General features: G+C 63.7%; 1 protein-coding gene across 1 annotated transcript in view; it reads right to left on the reverse strand.

Annotated features, from left to right (window-relative positions):
- TPPP (tubulin polymerization promoting protein) overlaps positions 1-8,593 on the reverse strand; it is a 14,454-nt gene extending 5,861 nt beyond the window's left edge. The window contains exons 1-2 of the mRNA XM_008059052.1: positions 8,278-8,593; positions 39-192 (exon numbers count right to left, since the gene is read on the reverse strand). Of these exons, the coding sequence (XP_008057243.1) occupies positions 39-192; positions 8,278-8,591 (468 nt within the window). The 5' untranslated portion in view covers positions 8,592-8,593. The remainder of the gene's footprint in view (positions 1-38; positions 193-8,277) is intronic.
- Between the last annotated feature and the right edge of the window lie 13,234 nt (positions 8,594-21,827).

The raw sequence follows: 21,827 nt of genomic DNA on the forward strand, positions 1-21,827 counted from the left end.
AGGCCATGGCCCTCACCCCCGCCCCTGCCCCCACTCACCGTCACCCCTGAGATGATCGGGGCCTTGCCCTCGATGAGCCGGTGCACCTCGCGGATGGCCTCCTCGTCACTCTTGTCCTTGAACCGCTTCTTGGCGAGCTCCTCCAGTGCCTCCTTGAACTGCTCAAAGGTGATGGTCCGACAGGACTTCCCTCTGTGGGGACAAGCGTTCAGGTTCTGAGCAAGGTGCAAGACACACGCCGAGCCACCTGGCGTCACCCGCAGTGACATCGCGGGACATCAGCATCACGGCAAGCTGCCTTGCGGAAGCCTGGAGGAAGCACGCCTCGTGAACAGCTGGGGTCCTCACAGCCCAGCCATCGGCACCCCTCGGGGACATGAGGGAGAGGGCCCCCTCGCCCTCCCAAGGCAACCAAAGCCCACCCAGTCAGCTCAGGGTGGGGCCCAGGGGCATGTCAGGGTCATGGGGAGGCATAGGGTCACGGTCACAGAGGGACAAGACCAAGAGGGGGTTGCGATCCTGGGACCCTGTACCCCTGCCCTGACTCAGGCACTGTGCATGTCATTTTAATTTAAAAACAGCTTTCTATTTTGATCAGTCTATCTCAATTCATCTCGATGTGGAAATGAGATCACGTGATAAGTCCCACCAGCACCACTGCAGGCCCCCCGGGAGGATAGCAACCCTCGCGGGCCCAGCACATAAGGGCCCTTCCAGCACAGGGTCCACAGCACCCAAGACTCAGGCGATAACTGACCCCTGAACCCAGCAAGAATTTCTGGGAAAAGCGTGAGCAGGGGATCCGGAAGGGACAAAGCAACTTGAAAAGCAAGGACTGAGCCCACCTGCTCCAGGAATGATTGTGCCTTGCACTCCACATGCAAAGTGGCTCAAGCGGACCCCAGTCCCCATGACGAAACCTGGGACACACGTGTGGGACACCAAGGCAGTCTTTGTGACCTTGGGTAGGCAAAGCTCTCTCAAATGACCCCAAAACATGGTCCACTGTGAAAGAAGGAATGAGTGGGCATCCCCAAAAACATGAAAACCATGCTCTTCAAAAGACACGGTGGAGAGAACGCAGAACAAGCAGATGGGAGGAGGCATTGCCAGCACACCCGAGCCAGGACGTTGTCGCTGGAAGAGAGAGCTCCTGAGATGCAACAGGAAGGAAGACCACTGGCCTCAGACCTCACATGAAGGTCACGAGTGGCAGACAGGCACACGAGGGCCGGACAGTGAAACCGCTCTGGGAACGTCTACGTGCGTGAATGCCACGGAGGGCAGCACTGCCAGCTGGGGTTCGGGCGGGAGCACTCACGCACAGCTGGCAGGGCCCCACACTCCCACGCGTGGGTCCCTCCACCAGGGAATGGTAGTCCAGGCTCACCGGCACCCTGAGGGAACCTTTGCTACTGCCCGGCTCAGCCACCCACTTCCGGAAACCACACACTGCAGCCACACAAGGATGGACACACACCACGGCACGGCGGAGCCAGACACACGGTCCCTGGATGCCGAGGCTGCAGCTGGAGGGTCCCCACACACCGCGCACGAGTCCAGGGGACCCACACCCTGCCGGCAGAAGACAGCTGAGCTGGAGGAGACGGTTCTCTGCAAAGACCTCCCACCTCCCGGCCCCAGGGGGAGGAGCGGGGGCCTCAGGCCAGGCCTGCAGGGGAGGCAGGAGCCAGCACCCGAGTTGGCCTGGACGGCCCAGGACAGCCATTGTAGCACATCCTCAACCATCTATCCTAGGGCACAGTTACTCCATAGCGTCTCCAGAAGGGACTGGAGACTCGGGGATGCATACTGGGGTGTCACTCCCTTGATGCTCGCAGCTTGACATCCCCACTGTGCCCTGTGACACTGGGTGCGCTCAGTCAGCATGGGCGGCTGAGCCCTACATTCCAGCAGTGCCTGGAGTGGACAGCGTCCGGCCACCCTTTGCTCCCTGAGTGGACTCTGTTCTGGGCTGTCAAAGGCCCGCCTGTCTCCTATTCACAGCCCGGCCCGGGCTGACACGCAGACGCCAGGCCAGCCGTGACCAGTGCAGGAGCACGCAACCCTCTCTGGGTGGCGGCGGCGCCAGGCACCACCAGCGTGAGTCACTTGGCCCGGGGGGGGTCATGGCTGAGGGGGTTCCCCTATCAGAGGCCACATTCAGAGGAGAAGACGCCGGCGCCTGCCGTGTCCCCAAGGGTTGCACGGTGATCCGGGGAGAGGGCGAGTTCCTGATGACCGTGCTGGTGCTTCACTGACACCTGGTCCCAGGAGCTCTCCCAACCACTCGGCCCCCAGCGCCCCATTCAGATGACCGTGGTCCTTCCCCGAGCCCGCAGGGCATGCCACTGCCCACACACAGCGCCTGGAGCCCAGGCCTACTTCCTGGCGCTGCAGCCCCACTCAGCTCCCAGGGACACTGGGGTGATCAGAGCGGGGCTGGGGCCAGCACAGCCTCCCAGAACAGGGGCCTGTACCTCCAGGGCCCACACCCTGCGGCCTAGTTCTGGGCTCATGGGAGGCCCGCCCTCTGCCCAGCACCTCTCTGTACCAAGGAGGGCCTGGGCTGGACACTGGCTCAGGGGATCGAAAGAGCTGGGGTAGTGGGAGATCCAAGGGTCAACAGCCCCCCACCCTGCTGTTGAGTCAGACAGCGAGAGACTGTGGCTTGCCCGCACCAACCTGGGGATCCTCCCATCAACCCCTGGGCTGAGACCTGATGGGCCAGGAGGGACCCCCGGCTGGGTTTCTGGTGGGGGGGCTACAGAGAACCCCTGCCTGGTAGGGATGTGCCTCAGGGAGCCCCGTCTGGCGAGCATGGCAGGGGATCCCACTGGCTACTGCGTGTCTCCACCAGGCCATAGAGTAGCCAGGCTTCGCAGAGCCTCTGGCCACCTGGTGACCTGTCCCACTGTGCTCAAGGACAGCTCAGCCGTCCTGGCCACTCCTCACAGACACTGGCCACTCACTCCTTCCTGGGGTCCCCAAGCCCCTAGGATGCTGGGGTCTGGTCGGCTGCCTGCTCCCTGCAGGTCCCCCAGGTGTCTGTCCTCACAGGCAGCGCCACTCACCCAAGCTGGGAAGCCTCGGCCGGCAGGGGGACATCCCACCAGCTGGGAGGGCCCCTCATCTCAGGAGACCCGAGCCCCTTCCTAAGGCCCTGTGAGCTCAGTGGGTGGGTGGACATGGGCCCAGGGCAGCCAGGAGCCGAGCCCATGACCCAGGCTCACCCACCACGAAGCCCGCACGGCACTCACGTGTCAGAGACCTGGCCGCTGCTGGCCCAGCCTGCTTGAGGGAACATCCGTGGTCCCCAGCACTCAGGTGTCACCCAAGTGGGAAGAACGCCCATCCTTTGAGTTCCTCCTAATGTGGCGTTCCTTGTGCCTTTTCCTGTTTGCCGGGTGCAGAGTAAGGGGCGTGTGGTCACCGCCTCCCTGTGGCCATCACAGGGAGGACGTGGCCCTTGGTAGGACTTGGGCTTGGGGCCCAGAGGGACCCTGGGCAGATGGGGGTCGACCTTCTCCAGTGGCTGCCAGGGCTGATCCACCTCCGTCCACCCCACACAGGGGCAGACACACCTGCAATCACTCTGTCTGGCCAGGCTCACGGGCAGCCCACGTGCTGAGGTCGAACCCACGTGACAGGGAACTGCTGACCCTGGCCCTGCTGCACACTCGTGGGCCCGGCAGGCCTTGGCTTCCAGGACTCGAGGCCGCCAGGCCACTGACCCTCGGCCACAGACGCACCCACCAGAACCCAGCTCTCCACTCCCAGAAGCTGTGGTTGCCCTGCACTGCCGGCGACGGCCACTAGAGGCCCCCCGCGGGGTTCGGCCCCCTGGCCATGGCACTTGGTGTCCCTTGGGCCCACCCACTCTGTCCTCACAGCCCTGCAGGCACGAGGGGCAGGGCTGGTGGGGGGGTAGGGAGGTCAGTGCAGGGTGTGCCCAACCCTTCCCCGGGCTTAGGAAGCAGGGCCTGGGGGACCACGGTTGGGGAGTAAGGCCACTGTGACCCTTGACCTTCAGGTGGGAGCTCGGGGAAGAAGTCACCGCTCTTCACCACGGAGGGAGCTCTGCGGACCCCACCTGTTCTCCGAGGCCGTCCCCAAGCACTCTGTCCCGGGTTCTCTCCGGCCCCAACCTGCTCCCGGAAGGCAGATGGGGTGGCCACGGCCCTGGAGCGTCTTCCAGGTCAGGAACTGGGCAGACCCAGGATGCTCCTGTCGAGTCCTGCCAGCTGAGAACCAGGTGGCCCCAGCCAGTCCTGGGCCCTGGGGCCCTGCTCTCCTGGGCACTGCAGGCCCTAGTCCAGCTGGCAGTTTGGCCCCTGGCTCCTGGTGCTGCAAGCCCAGCCAGCCTGCTGCCTGCAGAGGGTTTCAAGAAACATCAGTGGTTGGCTCAAGAGCGCTCGACACCTGCGGGAACCCTGACCCCGGCCCTCCTTCCTCTGCCCCATCAACTGGGCCTCCCCACCTGGGCAGGACGGACCCCCAGAGGCCCAGGGAGTGAGGTCTGAGGACCCTCGCTTGGAGCCAGTGTCTAGTCCGGAGGGACAGGCAGTTACAGCCTGACCAGGGTCCCTGTGGCGCCCACAGATCCCGTTCCCACAGAGGTGCACACACTGTCCACTGCTTCATTCCCACACAGGTGCACACATGCTGTCCACAGCCCTGTCCCCACACAGGCCCACGTATGCTGTCCATGGCCCCATCTACACACAGGTACACATATGTGCTGCCCACAGCCCCAGGGCCCAGGCATCCCCTCCCGCCCTGGCCCTCTGCACCACCATCTCCAGCGAACATTTTAACCTGTGGCCTCTGTCTGGTTAACAGCAGCCCCAGCCCAGCCCTGGCATATCGCGGCCAGAAATTTGTTTAAGATTTAACACATAGTAACATCAAAACAAACAAGCACTGCCATGACAACAGGCACCAAACAGAGGCCACAGATACCCCAGCTGGCGCCATGCCTGCGCAGCCGTGGCAACCTGCCCCCAAACAGAAATAGTCATGCTTTTCTTCAACAAGCCCTGCCGGGGGCCAGCAGCACCTTCAGTCCGGGGACGTGGCGGCCCTTCCCTACAGGCTGAGTCCAGCACCCGGTGCCTTCCCAGGCCTGCAGCTCCTGGAAGTCTAAGGGAAATCCTCAGGTCCCCGTCCCCCCGCTCCAGTTTTCCTGCATGACCCCAGGCCCTGCCTGGGGTCACCATCACCCCCTGCTGGGGTCACCATCCCTCCCTGGGACAAGGACATGAGTGTGAGTTCCTTGCTCCTGCACATCGTGGAGGTCAGAAGACCCTCCCCCAGGACAGGAACCTCCTGGTTGGGACACAGGTCACAGGGCACGCAAGGGGTGTCCAGACTCCAGGAAGGCAGGGCAGTCCGGGTGGAGGAGCGGCAGCCCTCGGTGAGGCCCAGGGCCATGAGGGTCCCCCCTGCCTGAGGACAGGAGGCCAGAATCCCGTGGCCTTCCCTCTGGCCAGGCTCTGGGCCCCACCACACAGCTGCTGCCCGGCAGGACACCCGCCCTCCCACAGCACCCACCACGGGCCCGGCAAGCCCCCAGGCCAAGTGGAGCTGCATCTTGCCTTGGCCCCTCTCTGGGCTTGGGCTGCAGCTGCCCACTCCCCCAACCTGGAACCCACAGCCAGCCGAGGCCACACCCGCCGCGGTGGGCTGCAACCCCGTGCCTGAGCCAGGTTGGGCCTCAGCCCCAGGGTCTGAGCAGCTCCAGGTCCACCTCTGGGAGCAGGGTCAGGACAGAGGGGGTTCCCTGGTGGTGCCAGTCCCCCCACATGTCCCTGGACTGGGCATGGGTGCCACCCTACAAAGGAACCCCAGCTGCCAGCAGGGCAAGCTCGACATGCATGTGCCGGCATGTGCCGGCATGTGCGTGCCTGTGCGTGCTTGGTGTAATGCCATGCAACACTGCACATGGCACGTCTGGACTAGCACTAAGGCTGGAGCGCAGGGCATGCCCTGGAGGCGGAGAGTCCCGGACAGACCACTGTCCGCCTCCACCCAACCCTTCTAGAAGCTTCATGGAGGGCACAGGGCTCAGGGCCCTCTGCCTGGGTCTGCCCCTGTGTGTCCTGGATGCATGGGAGGCATGGAGGGGGCCCAGAGAGCGAGACAGAGTGGCCACGTGGGCCTCGCTGTAGGAACGCCCGCCCACCATGGCTGGCCAAGGAGTCGCCCAGGGCTTGGATGAGCAGGTTAGGGTGGGCAGAGGGGCTGGGCCACCCCTGCAAGGACGCAGGAGGACATGGGGGAAGGAGCCCACCATGCCACACCCCCTCCCCCACCTCTGAACTTGTGGGCGTGTCTGCACCACCTACGGCCACATGTGATAAATAGAGCTGCCCCCATTCCCCCTCGGGGTTGCCGTGCCTGGAACGTGTCCCCTCGGCAGGGAGAGCACTGGGCCCAGGACAAGGATGGTCTCTGGGCCCCAGTCATCTGGACAGAGCCCAGGTCAGTGCCCCTGCCCATGGCTGGCTGATCGCCATTATCCCTTAGTCACCCAGGCCTGCCTGTGGCTGCCTGGGCTGGGCCTCGAGCCACACCGCATGGCCCCTGCCACGAGCGCCCGCCCAGCATCTGAGCAGGAACGCTGTGTTGGGAGCCCAGCTGGCTGGGGCCAGGGAGGGGCGGGGTCCGCCAAGGGCCAAGCACAAGGTCCAGGGATCCCACGCCCAGCAAGTGCTGCCAAGCCCTGTGAGGAAACCGAGGCTGGGAAGTCACAGAGGAGGTGGGCGGGGTGGGCCAGGTCCCAACGGGCGGGGTGAGACGTGCTGCAATGACTCGAGGCGGACCAAGGGAAGCGGTGCTGGAGGTCCCCCTGCCCTCTGCTGAGAGCCTGGAGCCCACGGGCCGGGGGAGGTCGACGTCCACCCCAGGATGGGCAGGCACACAAGCCCACCGGGCCGTAGGGATCCTGGCCATGTGAGGTCGGGGGAGCCCTGTCTGGGCCGACGCCCCGCCCAGCCTCCCCAGTCCCCCTTCAGCCTGGCCTCCAGCGGGAGCAGGACCTCTGGCATCCAGTATTTGCAGCCCGCCAGGCTCCACCTCCCACTGCGGGGTGCAAGGGAAAGACTGCGCCGCCAGCGCCCGCCACCAGTCATTACCTGGGCCCCTGAGAAGCGTGTGGGGCGCCACTTCCACTCTGCCAGCGGGCTGCCTGTGGCCCTGCCTGGCCGGAGACCAGCAGCATCCCCAGGGAGGGGTCTCCTGAGGAGAGCTGGCTGCCGCAGCTCCGTGGCAACCAGGGTGACAGCTGCCCCTTAGCCTGGGCCGGGCCCCGGAGGGCACAGGGGGACAGGAGGCATGGCTGTGAAGACCATGTGTGCCAGGGTAGGCGCCACCGGCAGACGGACAGCAGTGCGGGTGGGACAGGGTGCCTACCAGGCCCAGCCCCAGGAGCCAAGGCCACGGAGCGGGAGGGAGAGGCTTCAGATGAAAGCGACACACAGTCATGGTGACATACGACCGGACTCGTCACACCAGCCACGCATGGATGTGGCAGAGATGAGCTGCCTTAAAGCCACTTACACACCAGGTTCCGGCCACACTGGATGGGCTCGGGCTGCTTTCTCAGTTGTGGCCACAGGGTGCAGTGGCGGGAGACCGTCCTCAAGCCTCAGGGACGCTCAAGTATGTAACGGGTGTGTGGGGATGTCTCAGTGTGCAGTGAGAACACACGCATACATGTGACACAGGAGCATGGCCATGCACATACATGCCACATCAGCACATACACTCAGAGCCGTGGGCACAGGCAGTGAGCACCAGGGCCACAGGCATTGGCTCCTCCTCATGCCTGGGTCCTGCCAGTGAGCTGCTTCTGCATGTGGAAATCCCGGGCGGGGCTGCCAACGGCCAACCCAAGCCCCACCAGGCCACGCGGGTCAGGGCTGCCCTCCTGGGCCACCTGCCCCTCCAGACTCTGGCGGGGTCCTTCCCATGCATGGGGAGGCCAGCGATGCCCGGCAGTGGGACGCTGATATGGGGGCCAGCACCCTCAAGGCCAGCAGCCCGTCCCAAGCCACTTCCGATGCGCGGCCCTGAGCGACCAGGCCAGGGGAGCCGGACGGGGGCTGCGGCTCAGGACATCCAGGAGCCCCGACACACTGGGTTCCACGCCCGATCCTGGTGTTTCCGAGAAGGGCAGGGGTCTTGGGGCACAGCCACGCGACTCGGCCCCACAGACTCTGAGCCGCAGACCCCCAGGGTCCCGGCCTGCCATGCCCGCCTGGTGCCCGCACTCACTTGATCTTGCTGAAGACGATATCCACATCGGTGACTGTCACGTTTCGGCCGTCGATCACCTGGCAGTCCTTGCACAGCTTGGACCAGTTCTTGCCGTGCATCTCCTTCCCAGTGGCCCGTGTGTCCCCGTGCACGGCAAAGCGCCGGAAGGCCTCCTCCAGGGCGCTGAGCTCCGGGGTCGCGGCCGCACCCTCGCTGGCACCTTCCGACTCCAGTGACAGTCGCTTGGCCGCCCGGTCTCGGGCGGGGTCCCCCGGGGACTTGGGGGGTGTCCTGTTGGAGGCTTTGGCAGGTTTGGCCCTGCTGTCGGCCATGGCGCTGGAGGAGGGAGAGAAGAAAGACATCACGCAGCCGGCCCCTTGTGGCACCGTGGCAGCCCGAGGTGTGGCAGCGCCCATACGGGTGGGATGTCGGGGGCCCCTCACCAACTACCCTGGACACAGCAGAGCCACAAGAGGCTGCCGAGTTGGGGTCAAAGACCCCTCCCTCGCCAGTTGGTGCCATCAGCAGAGGAGTGCCTAGGGTGGAGCCCCGGCCAAGGAGGCCCAAGGGTCTGACCTGGCAGCACACACCCTGTCCCCTGGGCTCCACCGCCAGTTCCACTGCCCCTCCCTGGGGACACCCACAGCTCTGAAACCACCCTGGGATGCTGCCTTTCTAAGGCCCCAGAGAGGAGGCCCTCCTTGGGATGGTCCAGGGCAGCCAGGCAGCGCTACCCCCACCCCTGGACAGGCTCTGACCCCAGGACTAAGCTGCATGTGGGGAGCACAGGGACCCCACCCCGAGCAGAGCCTCTCATCCCAGGTCGCAGCTGTGCTGGGGAGGGAACAGGGACTCCAGGACATTCCAGGAGGAGCCGCCCCAGAGCCGAGGGTATGCTGGGGTCCGGGCCTGGGGGAGAGGCCACATATGCAGGCCATGGCTGGGACCTCAGGTGGGAGAACAGCCACGCTCTGGACTCTTCGAGGTGCCAACCCTGGCAGGAGTGCAGGCCACGGGGTTGAGGGGGTGGCTGCCTAGGCAGGCTCTGGGGCACAGGCCTCATGGCACCAGTGGAATAGGCAGGTGGAGTGGCCAGGGTCAGCTCTGCCAAGACCCCGGCTAGGCCGCTCAGAGGTGACCCAGAGTGTGGCCTTGACTAGTGGTTGCAACTACTTCTCCAGGAGCGACCATCAGTGTGACACTGAGAGCCGGGCGCCAAGAGCTGGATAGAGGTGTGACTGAGGAGGAGACCCTCAACCCAGAGACCCAGGCTCTTGTCATGACGCTGAAATTCACTAGGCCCTCAAATCTGTAGTCTCTGAACAAGTCGAGGCCAAAGCATGGTCCTGCATCAGGGCCCTGCAGTGGGGCCCCGCCAATGTGGTCCTGCCATTGGGACTTGCCATCACGGGGTCTTGGGTGTGACCCCAGTGGAATTCCAGACCCCGTAAATCCCCACAACAGCCAGAGAATTCCGTGGAGCACACTGGGCTGAAGCCATCAGACGATGGCGCCCCTGCCGTTCCCCATCTCCCAGAAGTCACAGAAAGCACCACTGCTGCCGAGAAAAGTGTGGTGATCCCATGGGGAGGCTGCTCCCAAGGCCCCAGGACATCCCACATAGAGGGCAGCCGTGGTGGCCGGGCTCAGGATCAAAGAGCAGGAGGCTGTGTCTGAAGCATCAGTGGCATCTGGCCTCAACATGGAGACCAAGGCCTCCCGGCATCCCACAGGGCACTGGCTGTACAGATGCCAACCCGGTGGAGGGCATGGGGATGGGACTGTGCAGGGACAAGCTCACATGGGGTCAGGATCATGGGGACAGGATCACACAGGGACAGGATCACCAAGACAGGATCACACGGGGCAGGATCACGGGGACAGGGTCGTGTGGGGACAGCGTGGCACAGGTAGAAAGGCCAGGCCGGGTGTTGAGCCGGGAACTGTTTCCAGTTTATCGCTGACACCATTTCTTTGTCTGAAATAGGAGCTTCTCGCAGGCCGGGTCATGAGCTTATCACGGGCCTCCCTTCAGCACTCGGACACCAAACAAGGAGAAGCAGCAAAGAAATTTCTAGAAGCAAAAGCGGGTAGTGGGAACAGGAAGATCTGCTTTTGGGTGCATCCAACTCCGTCAAAGAGAAAAGCCCTCCTTGAAACCCCACTCAGTCCCGGGCAACTCCTGGCATGGCCGAGTCCCCACAGAGGCCACAGGCACCTGACCCTGTGGACCGCTCTGGAGATGCACAGGGAACAGACCCACTATTAGGGGAGCGACAAGGGAAGCCCAAAAGGGGCCGCAGAGATGCCACGGGCGCACCTTCAGCACACACGATGCCTGAGCCCACCAGCACGTGCCTCCTCACGGGTCAGCCTCCTGGTAGAGTGCCCATCCAGGGAGGGAGTGGTGGCGGCGGTGGAGAGAAACATTTCACCCTTGAGAGTGGGCTTTCCAGTCGGTACTCAGGAAATAAGTCAACAAATGATACACTCTCAGGCAGGACAAGGTGCAACAGGAGAAACTGAGGCAGGTAACAGGGCCAGGGGGCCACCTTGGACCAGGAGAGGAGGCAGCATGTGAACAGACCGGGGCAGAGGGGGTGCCAAGCGTGAGAGCATCCCTGGCGGCGCTCACCCACCGCAGCCCCGCCCAAGGAAGGCACCACATGTGCCCATGGCAGGTCCCACCTGGTGTACCTCCACCCACCACGTGGGCTGTGCACAGGGAACTGCCGTGGAGGGCTGTGCAGGTAAGAATAGAAGGCACCTGGACCCGGCAGCATCAGGTGGACAGCAGAGCTGGGCTTCAAACTCTGAGGAGAGTTTGTCTGCTGTCTGCAGGCCCACGGCTGGCAGGGAACAAGAAAGCCTGCAGACAGCGGAGCAGAAACACAGCCCCTCCCCGCAGAGGCCAACAAGGGGGACAGGAGAACCTGTGGCCGCCACCTGGGGCAAGTGAAGGGCCTGGAGCTGAGGGGCCTGGGAGGACAGGGGTCTGGGAAGGACAGGCATCAACACGGGGCGTTGTGGGGCACAGGAAAGCCCGGGACGCGCCCAGGAAACGGAATGTGAGGAGCAGAACCGGCAGACATCTGCGGCCAGAGACACATCCGGGAGCCGGCTCTGCCCGACTTGTGCGTGGAAGGCTCACGCGAGATATGGGTTCCCGGCAGGCCCAGGAGTCTCGGGCTGCACACGCCAAGGCCCCTGGAGTGGCAGCTGGTGGGGTGGGCCATCTGGGTGCCACTCAGGAGACGCAGCCCCCATGCACCAGGCCCGTAGCCCGCCTACGTGCCCTCCCAGGTTCTTTTCTCATTTTACCTTGAATGTGAATTAGCTTTTAAGAGTGTATCTCAAAAAAGGGCTTTAGATAAAAATACCAGAGTGAGCTAGGCCCGGCCGCTGCCGTGGAAAGATGTCCAGGATGTTAGTTCTGTAGGATGCAGTGCGTGGAGCCGCATAGACAGCACGAGAACAGAGGGAGAGGCATGTGGGTCCACTGGACCAGGTCAGCACCTGTCCTCTCCTCCTATGGCCTGGGTCACTTCACTCAGTCTGTGCTGAATCCTACGCTTAATCTAAGGGGCATGGAGATGCCCCATGGTGATGGCTGGCACCTCTTGCTCCCTGCTCCATGCCCCAATGCCAGGCTGCTGTGCCCTCCCTGCCCCACTCCGTTCTCGGGCACAGGCCAAGGCTCCTTTGATTCCTGTCCCCAAGCTCCTGGGGGACATGAGTCTGGCCTGGCAGTCCTGTCTCGATCAGGGAAAGAAGCTCCCAGGAGAGGAGGCTCCAGAACTAAAGACCCAGCAACAGAGGGCCGACCCCTGGAATGGGTGCACCAAGTTGAGGTGTGTGCTCGCCATTTCCAGGTGTGCTCCCACCGTTCCCAAGTGCGCAGCCCAGGTGTGCGTTCTGCCCTCCCAGGGTGTGTCTGCCATTCCCAGGTGTGCATCTGTTGTGTTCCTAGTTGTGCTCCTGCACCTAGGTATCTGTCTTGGACTCCCAAGTGTATCTTCAGGTGTGTGCCCTCCACTCCCAGATGTGGACCCTTTACCTTCAAGTATGCACCTGCACTCCCAGGTATGTGTCCTGCGCTCTCAGGTGTGTACTCTCTACTCCCCAGATGTGTGCACTTGCACTCCCAGGTGTGTATCCTGCAGCCCCAGGTGTATGCCCTCTACCCCTAGGTGTGTTCTCTGCCCTCCTAGGTGTGCTCCTGCACTCCCAGGTGTGGGCAGCTTCAATCTCAGGTGTGTACCCTGCCTCCCAGGTGTGTCCTGCACTCTCAGGTGTGCACCGCACCCCCTTTATTGGCCTGTGCCTCTGTGAGTCCTGCAGGAGAGATGCACCCTGCCCTGTCCATGGCCTGCCCTGACCCCACCTGCCCTCAACAGATGCCCATCCCTAAACCCCACTGAGCCCTGAAAGGTGCAGGCAAGGCTCGCACAGCTATGGGCCCAAGCAGGTCCCCAGCCTCCTCTGAGGGCCAGGAGGACAGCCGGCTCCTCCAGGTGTGGGGACAGACTGTGTTACTGAATTTGCATTTCCAAAGGCAGCTCGGAGAGGGCAGGACCAGGGCAGAGGGTGGAATTACAGCCCAGAGCTGAGGAGGCCTCGGGAGGGCAGCCATGAAACAAAGCGCCCTGCAACCCCAGGCTGTAGCACCGAACACCCGGGCCCTGTGCTTCGACCGCTTTGGAGACCCTCTCCCACCAGGTGGTGGCATCTCAGACAGCTGGGCTTCTGCCCCTCCCCGGCTGTCCCCGCTCCGAGGAGGCCCCATGGTAGTCCACTGCAACCACTACCCAGAATGCCTCTCCCTGGAAACCATCCTGTAACTCGACCGCCTGAAGCACAACCTGCTGGGACACCGAACAGGCCGCAGGCCAGAGCCACAGTGGACACATGAGCCCAGGGCACAATCCAGCCGGAGGGCGGGAAACCCGGTGTCGGAGAAGTGCATGCAGGCAGAGACAGGGCTGTCACTAGGACAACGTGTCTGTCACTGGGGCCAGGTCTTTGTCTCTAGAACAAGGTGACTGTCACTAGGGCAAGCTCTCTCACTAGGCCCAGGTGTCTGACAGTAGGATGATGTGTCTGCACTAAGACCCGGTGTCTATCACTAGGCTGGGTGTCTGTCACTAGGCCCATGTGTATGTTTGCACGAGGACCGGGGGTCTCTCACTCAGCCCAGGTGTCTGTAATTGGGACCCAGTTTCTGTCGCTAGGCCCAGGTGTCTGTCACTGGAACCTGATGTCTGTCTCTAGGACCAGGTAGGTCTCTGTCACTAGGACAGATGTCTGTCACTAAAACCTGGTACCTCTCATTAGGATCATGTGTCTGTCACTAAGATCAGGTGACTGTCACTAGGTCAAATCTGTCACTGGGACGGGTGTCTAGGGCAAGGCTGCTGTTGTTTTTAGGATTCATCAGCTGTTGTGTGGTCGCCCCCCTCCCTGGGGCTTGGTGTGGCGTGCCCTGCCCATAAGATGGTGGCCGCTCACAGGTGTGGCCTCACCTCCCAGCTCCCCCAGGCTGTTTGAACTCCCAGGCCACTCGGTCCCCTCCACACCCCACTCCCTCCCTGCTCCCTACACCCCTTTCTGGAGGCATGTCCTGCATTCTGGTGAGACCATGGGATGTGCCTCTGCCCCTCGGTGCCCAGTGCCTCCAGCCCCAGGACATGTCCCATCCTCTGCCTCCTCCACCTCCATCGTGGACCCTGTCCACTGCAGCACCCACCGCGAGCAGCACCAAGGAGATCCCACACAGCTGCCCTCTTCATGTGGGTGTGTTGCCGTGTGAGTGCACGGCCATGTGGCTCCATGGGAGCATGGCGCTCTTGCACAGCGAGCCTCACAGAGGAGGCCTGTGGACAAGCTCGTGTGGGGGTGGGGGCCCCAGGCCAGAGACTGGAGGGGGCTGGAGCCAGCGGAGCCTCCCCCCTCGGCCCGTTCCCTTTCCTGGGGGTTAGGACTAGAGTTGCCCTCAGCCCAGCCTGGTTACACTCCCAGGGCTTCTGTCCCCCTCTGGGGAGTGCTGGGCTCCACCGGCCTGAGGCTCTCTCTCCTCCCCCGCCCTGAGGTCCTCAGGGGAGAGGCCCACAGTGAGGGGCACCTCTGGCTGGACCTCCTGGACCCCAGGCCTCGTCCCAGGCGGGTCCTCTCCTCCTTGAAAGGGGTGCAGCCCTTCCCATTCCCCCACCCAAGCGAACCTGGGCACCCACACAGCCCAGGGAGACCCTGTCTCCACAGAGAAAGCCGCTCTGCCATCATGGCCGACAAGATGCCCCCACGCCCAGAGGAGAACGCTGCCTGCAAAGTAACCAGGTGTGGCCTCGGGTCCGCATCACACCCAAAGCTTTGGCAGCCTGGTTTGCAGGAAGCCCTGCCTGGGGGTGACCTGGGCCTGCGGGGGTTGCCCCCTGCGAGCTGTGACCAGGATGCCTGCAGGCAGCCGCCGGGCTCCACAGGGGCTCTCGTCTCCGTGTTCCCCTGAGGGAGAGGTGCTAGTTCCCACAGGCATCCAGGGAGCTGCGATGGGTGCCGTGTGGTGAGGTGACTGCGGCATCTCCGCCGGTAACAGACGCTCCTGTGACCCCACAGTGGGGCAGGCCTTCGGGAGGGTGGGTGTCAGGGGGGATTCTGGGAGGTGTGCCCCAGGCAGATGAGTGCTCCTGCCAGTCACCCCACTTCCCCCGTCACTGTTCTCACCCCCACGCAGATGCCCAGGCCTCAGCAGGGTTTGCCAGGGGCAGGTGTGGCTCGCCGAGACCCTCCGAATCTTCACATCCGAACCTTGGCCTGGGGTCACACCCTCCACCCCAGCCGGCAGCCACAGTGACCCTTGACCTTTCTGGGGTCCCTGACTCTCCCACGGGGATTGTGGCCACATCCCACTCCTGCAGGAGGAGACACTGCATGGTCCTGGAGAGGAGGACATGCAGGGACCCACGGCACTGGCAGCCTCCTTGCTCCTTAGAGCGGCCTCAGGCCCAGGGCTGTGCTGAGTCGCCCAGTCCCTGCCGGGGCAGCTGTGCAAGACGTGGGGCCGCAGCGGCCTAGGGGCCCCAGAGGGTGCCCAGGAAACAGAGGAAAGAGAAGTCCGGGCCTCTGCACTGTCCTGGCAGGCAAGCCTGGGATGCGCTCTGGAACGTTCTGGGCTCCAGTCAGCCTGAGGGTCCAAGGGGCGGCCCCGACACAGTCAAGCACAGCCGCCATGGAGCCAAGGGAGGCGGGCTAAGGAGGCGGCCATGGCGCCCGAGACCCTTTTTGATTGAGGGACGGTGACGTCAGAAGTCCCCCGCAACCTGAGGCCTCCGAGGGGGGAATCAGATCATCCATGCAGAGCTGCCCTCCAGTGCCCACCTGGGAGCTCTGAGACCCTGGCCCCCGGGCAGCCCAGCCTCTGCCAGGTCTGGAAACGTCACCATGTCCCTGGCACGGGCCGTGGAGAGGGCTCAGCGCCTGAGCAAACAGCCGATTCAGTGGAACAAAGGCCGATTCAGGCACCCGCAGTGCCCAGGGCCGGCCCACTCCTCCCGCCTGCGGCCCCCCGGGTCTCGGCGTCCACAAGTGTGGCCGGCTCTGGGTGACAGCTGGTGTTCTTGTCACCACGGGCACACAGCCCTCTGTGGACACACCACATGTGCACGGCCATGCATGTCACTGGCTGAGAGAGCTCAACACGGGCACGCGACAGGCACTGTTGGGGCTGCACATCCTTGCGAACACAAAGCAGGAGGGTCAGCCGCTCCAGCAGGCGGGAACCTCAGCCCCCATGGGAGCACACCCTGCCGGGCAGACGGGCCGTGGCCAGGACCCAGCTGCCCAAGACCCCGCTCCCGCTCAGGGTGACCTGGTGTCCCGCCAGTCACTGTCCAGGCCAAAGGTGGCTCCCAAGGAAGCAGGAGGGGCTGGCAGGCTGGCTCTTGGGGGTGTCCCAGGTGCAAACACCTGGCACCAGACCATCTCTGCCACTGGCCTGCAGGACCCTGCTGGGGACCATGCTGCTTGCTGACTGGGCTTGGCCTGACCTGGGAGCTGTGGCTGGGCCGGGATGTGCACGGGGCAGGCACTGCCTCAGGCCAGTGGAGGGTCCTGCCCAGGAGGCAGCGCTGTGGCGGGATCAGGAAGAGACTGGCCACGCCCAAGCTTCTTGGTCAGCAGTGCCTGCCTGGCACCGCCCACCAGGACCCCTCAGCCTCCGGGGAACCGCGTCTCGGCCTGGCATCCCAGCCGCCTTTGTTCCTCAGCACACTTCGTGTTCGATCCGGAGCAGACCGGGTGGAAGGGGCTGCCAGTCACCCCTCCCCACCCCATCTGCTGACAAGAGAACAAGGAAGTGGGAACGTACCCTTCTTGGCAGTGGAGCCCAGCAAAGTCCTGGTGTGTGGCAAGCCCCTCCCTGAGCAGGGGTCCCAGGCCCAAGCACACTTGGGAGATGTGGGTGGGCGGACAGGACATTCTGGAGCCCTCAACGGACTCCAAGACTGCAGAGAGGGTCGGAGGCGCAAGAGGGTTCGCCCATGACCACGCTCAGGGACCCGCCAAGGTTCTCGGGCCAGGGTCAAGGCCGAGTGCGACTTAAGCCCAGTCCTGACGCCCTGTTTCTCCAAAGTGGCACGTGCCACGTTCCCTGACAGCCCCCAACAGGCCCCAGAGGGAGCAGATGGCAGGCCTGGGAGCTTGGCATCTCTACCCATGTCTGAGACCAAGCCTCTGCTCTACCTCACCGAGTACCGGCCCAGGCACCGGCCCAGGCACCCTGTCCAACCGCAGCCCAGCCGCCACCCTCAGGTTACTCTTAGGCTGCAGGTAGCAGGACAGCCTCGGGCCTGGACTGGCCCCCACGGGAACAAGTTTGTCTGCTGGACTGAGGTCCCAGGAAAAAGGTGTCCACGTCCCTGTCCCCGGAATCCCACTGGGAAAAAGGATCTCGAAATGAGATCATCCTGGGCGATCCACAGTTGAACCCTGAATCCAGTGGCGAGCGTCCTTAAGAGACAGGAGGAGTCAGAGAGGAGAGGTGCCGCGGCGGTTTAGACGTGCCCCTCCACAACCCAGGCTGGTGCACCCTTTGACAGTGCCGTTAGTAACTGAGCCTTGGGGCAAGGAGGGGAGCAGCTCCGCGCCCAATCGAGGCCGCTGGGACCCTGCTCGCTTGCTGTCCCAGCCCCTGCTCCCCGCTAGGAGGACAAGCAGAGGCGCCCCCCGGGAGGCGGGAGGGCCCGGCACACTGAGCCCGCGCACTTGGCCTTGGGCCCCAGAAGCCAAGGAACGGGTGTCCTTCATCGACAAGTTCTCAGCTGTCACGTCTTGTTACAGTAGCACAGACTGACTGAAATGCCAGCAGGAGCTGAGAGGCAGGAGGCCCCAGCCGCGAGAGGCGCCCACACGCCCTGATGCAGGCCCCAGCCTCCAGGACTGTGGCATTTGTCCTCGGCCCCTGTCTGCCGATTGTCACTGCAGCCTCTGGATGCTGGCTGGATCAGGAGGGTCAGCGCCCTCACAGGAAAGGGTCTGCACAGACCCTCAGGGCTGCGGCTCCTAGAGCCCAGGGGTCGGGCAGGGCAGGGGTCAGGTGGGGTAGGGGTCACAGGGGCAGGGGTTGGGCAGAGCAGGGGCCGGGCAGGGCAGAGGTTGGGCTGGTCTGAGAGGTCCCATGAGCCTCATGCCGGCCTTCCCCTTGTGCATCTGGATAGGGGGAGCAGTGCACACACAGGTGAGAAGCACCCTGGGGGCCTTGGGTAATGTGAGGACAGGCACGTGGTGCCCACATGCTGCGGGCAGCAGGAAATGTCCTGGTGGAAGATGCAGGCGCAGGACACCATGGGCCCACCTGACGGGAGAGCCCCACATGGTAAGTGGCTCGGTGCCCCAGCACTGCGTCCTCATGAAGATGGCAAGCCCAGGCGACCCAGTCACACATGACGTGGCTCGGCCCAGACTCCACGAAGACCCAAGAATGACCAAGGGGGGCAGGCTGTCTCGCCCTTAGTGCGGCCACATCACGCAAAGCCACGGCCCAGGACCCAAGGGCTCTGTGGGCCCACCACCCACACAGACATGCCCATGGCCTGAATCGCATCACCGGACGTCCAAACTGCTCTGTTCACAGCTGCTGAGAAGGGAGGAAGACCAGACACCAACCCACTCCTGGCACAAGGGCCAGCAGGACAGCAGGGTGGCCACTTTGTGGATGCTGGGCAGTGCTGAAAACCAGTTATGGGCTCCTCAGGTTGGCAAGGACAGCTCGCTCTGATGTGACGTGGACCAGGTGAGCAGCACGGTGGCGCGATTGAGTTCAGAAAGAGCACGAGACACCCCATGGGGACCCACAGCTTCAGACACGCGTGGCTGAAACTGCCCCACACAAAGCCCAGCACATCTGGCAGGGGACGGCTGTGACATTCCTGGGCAGAGGCCACGCTGCTAGCCTGCCATGCACCAGGTGGGGACCGGACAGACGGCTGTGGGCACATAGGCGGGTCGGGGTTGCGGAGGCCCGAGGACCACGTGGAACCCACCCGGCCACTCCCCAGGTCCAGAAATCCAAGTCAGGAGGGATGCCACTCCCTGGGCAGAGCTGCAGGATGGAGCGGGAAGGGCAAGCCCCATCCCCCTTGCAGTCTCACTTCAGCCTTGGTGTGAGTGCAACCCCTAGGCCTCCCACTCCCCACCCCCCCGGGGCTCCCTCTTCCCTCACCACCCCCATGCGTCCTATTTCTTCCCCAGAGCAAGTCCTGCAATTGCACATTCAGACGTTACACAGCTCACAGTGGGTGTTTGGATGTCACTGTTAGAGTTTAACGGGGACCCCAGAGGGTCTCAATTCCCACATCAGGAAGCGGGCTGCAGACAGCTGCTGCTTCTGTTTATCTGATTTTTCTGACAACGGCTGGTCATGATCCTACAGGGACCTCCCTTCCCACACGTGGTTGCAGGGGCAGCTGGCCACGGAATGTTCACTGTCCCACGACCCCAACAAAGGACCCTCAGAGCCATTCGCAGGCAGGACCTGTGGGTGCTACTGTGGTGAGATGGTGGGAGGGGGAAGGGTGTGGGGGGAGATGCCCATTGGGGTGCCAGGGGCAGGTCCTGGGGGGGATGCCTGGGGTAGAGGATGTCCCGGATGGGGGTGTCCTGGGGGGAGGTCCTGGGGGGGATGCTCTAGGTGGAGGATGTCCTGGGTGGGGGGTGTCCTGGGGAAGGTCCTGGGGGGGGATGCCCTGGGTGGAGGATGTCCTGGGTGGGGCATGTCCTGGGTGGGAGATGTCTCAGGTGAGAATGCCCTGGGGGGATGTCCCAGGTAGAGAATGCTTGGGTGGGAGGTCCTGGGGGTATCTCCTGTGTGTGGGATATCCCGGGTGGGAATGCCCTGGGGGGAGTGTCCCTGGTGTAGATATCCTGGATGGGGATGTTCCAGGTGGGGATGCCCTGGGGTGGGTGTCCCAGGTGGGGACGCCCTGAGGAGTCAGGTCCTAAGAGGAATGTGGGGGGATGTCCCAGGTGGGATGTCCTGGGTAGGGATGCTCTGAGTGGGGAGGTCCTGGGAGGGATGTCCTGGGTGGGAATGCTCTGGGGGGACATCCCAGGCAGAGAATGCCTGGCTGGGGTATGCTGGGGGGATCTCCTGGGTGGGAATTCCCTGGGGGGAAGTCCCTAGTGGAAATATCCTGGGTGGGGGATGTCCCAGGTGGGCATGTCATGGGGAAGGTATCTTGGATGAGGGATGTCCCGGGTGGGGATGCCCTGGTGGAATGTCTTGGGAGGGATATCCTGGGGGGGAGATCCCCAGGGAAAGGTCCCAGGTGAGATGTCCCAGGTAGGATAGCCTGAATGGGATGTCCCAGGGGGTGGGATGTCTTGGGGGGATATCCCGAGTGGGATGTACCGGGGAGGTGGGATGTCCAGGGCGGGGGGGGAACATCCCAGGTGTGGGATGTCCTTTGTGGGATATCCTGGTGGAAGGTTCTTGGCGGGGAAGTCCTGGAGGAATGTCCTAGGGTGGATTGTCCTGGTAGGGAGGTCCTGGGAGGAATGTGGGGGGTGGGAAATGTCCTGGGTGGGATGTCCTGGGAGGAAAGTCCCAGGTGGGATGCCTTGGGGGGATGCCCTGAAGGGATGTCCTGTGTAGGATGTCCCAGGGGGATGTCCTGGGAGGGATATCCTAAGGTGATGTCCTGGGGGGAGGTTCTGAGGGAGGGTGTCCTGGGGGGATTTCCTGGGGGGAGGTTCTGGGTGGGGATGACCTGGAGGGATGTCCCAGTGTGGGTTGTGCTGGAGGGATGTGGGGGAGAGATGTCCTGGGGGAATGTGCTGGAGGGAGGTTCTGAGGGAGGATGTCCTGAGTGGGATGTCCTGAGGCGAAGTCCTGGGAGGGAGGTCCTTTGTGGGATGTACTAGGGGGAGGTTCTGGGTGGGGAAGCCCTGGAGGGATGTCCCAGTGCGGGTTGTCCTGGGTGGAGGTCCTGGGAGGGATTGGGGGGGAATGTCTTGGGTGGAATGTCATGGGACAGAGGTTCCAGATGGGATGTCCCAGGGGGATGCCCTGGAGGAATGTCTGGGGGGGATGTTCTGGGAGGGAGGTGCTTTGAGAGATGTCCTGGGGGGAGGTCCTAGGAGGGATGTGCGGGGGCGATGTCCCGGGAGATGTCCTGGGGGGATGTCCTGGAGGTATGTCCGGGGGGACATCTTGGGAGGGAGGTCCCAAGTGGGACATCCTGGGGATGCTGTTCCCCTGACCTACACACCAAGGAAGCGGGTCTCCCTATGTAGGCGGGTCTGAGCAGGGGGAGTGCTGGGGTGGGCGTGTGGGTGGGGACCGTGGGAGCCCCAGGCTGACTGGGTGGGGCCCCGGGTGACGCAGCGCCTTCCTTCACAAGAAGCACCTGCTGTGAGCAGTCGGGGTGGGGTGCATTCTCCTGCCCAGCCCCAGCGCCTGCTGGGAGGAGGGGGTGTGGGTCCGAGGGCCTGGCCTGGTGCCGACACCCCTGTGGCCGCAGCCTGGCTGGCTCTCCGGGCCCAGAGAGGTTCCCCAAGGACCAGAGCCTCTGCGCAGCCCCCTCCTCAAGGCCGAGATCCCTGATGGCCCGCGTCTCGCCGCTGCTATAAATAGGCCGGACTCTGGCGCGGCTTCTCCCGGAGGAAGCTTTTAATTCTCAGCGACGTCTGCAGGGAGCGCCCAGCCTGGCGAGGGGAGGGACCCTTTGACTCCCCAGAGGTTTCCCTTAAGCCTCAGACCGGGATGGGTGACTTCCGTTTTCTGTTTGGAATTCGCCGGTGATTGGCACGTTTCTCGCAATGAGCATCTGCAACCGCATCCAGTTAAAACAGCTCTTGACGGCACTTTCGGAGGATCCGGGCTGAAGACCCAAGGCCAGGAGACAGGGCGCAGCCGCCACCCCGCCCGCACGCCCTGTGGCGGGCGCCCCCACCCCATCACGCCGTCGAGGCGGAGAGGGGCGGCTCCGGCAGCTCTCAAACGCTGCGCCCTTCTGCCTCGCGACCCGCGCGTCGCCCGCCCAGCCCCTCGCCGGCAGGTGCCAGGGCGCAGAGGCGCG

The sequence above is a fragment of the Carlito syrichta genome, unplaced genomic scaffold (genome assembly GCF_000164805.1).
Source record: "Carlito syrichta isolate Samal-C Ts95f unplaced genomic scaffold, Tarsius_syrichta-2.0.1 Scaffold303679, whole genome shotgun sequence".
In the NCBI taxonomy this organism is placed as follows: domain Eukaryota; kingdom Metazoa; phylum Chordata; class Mammalia; order Primates; family Tarsiidae; genus Carlito; species Carlito syrichta.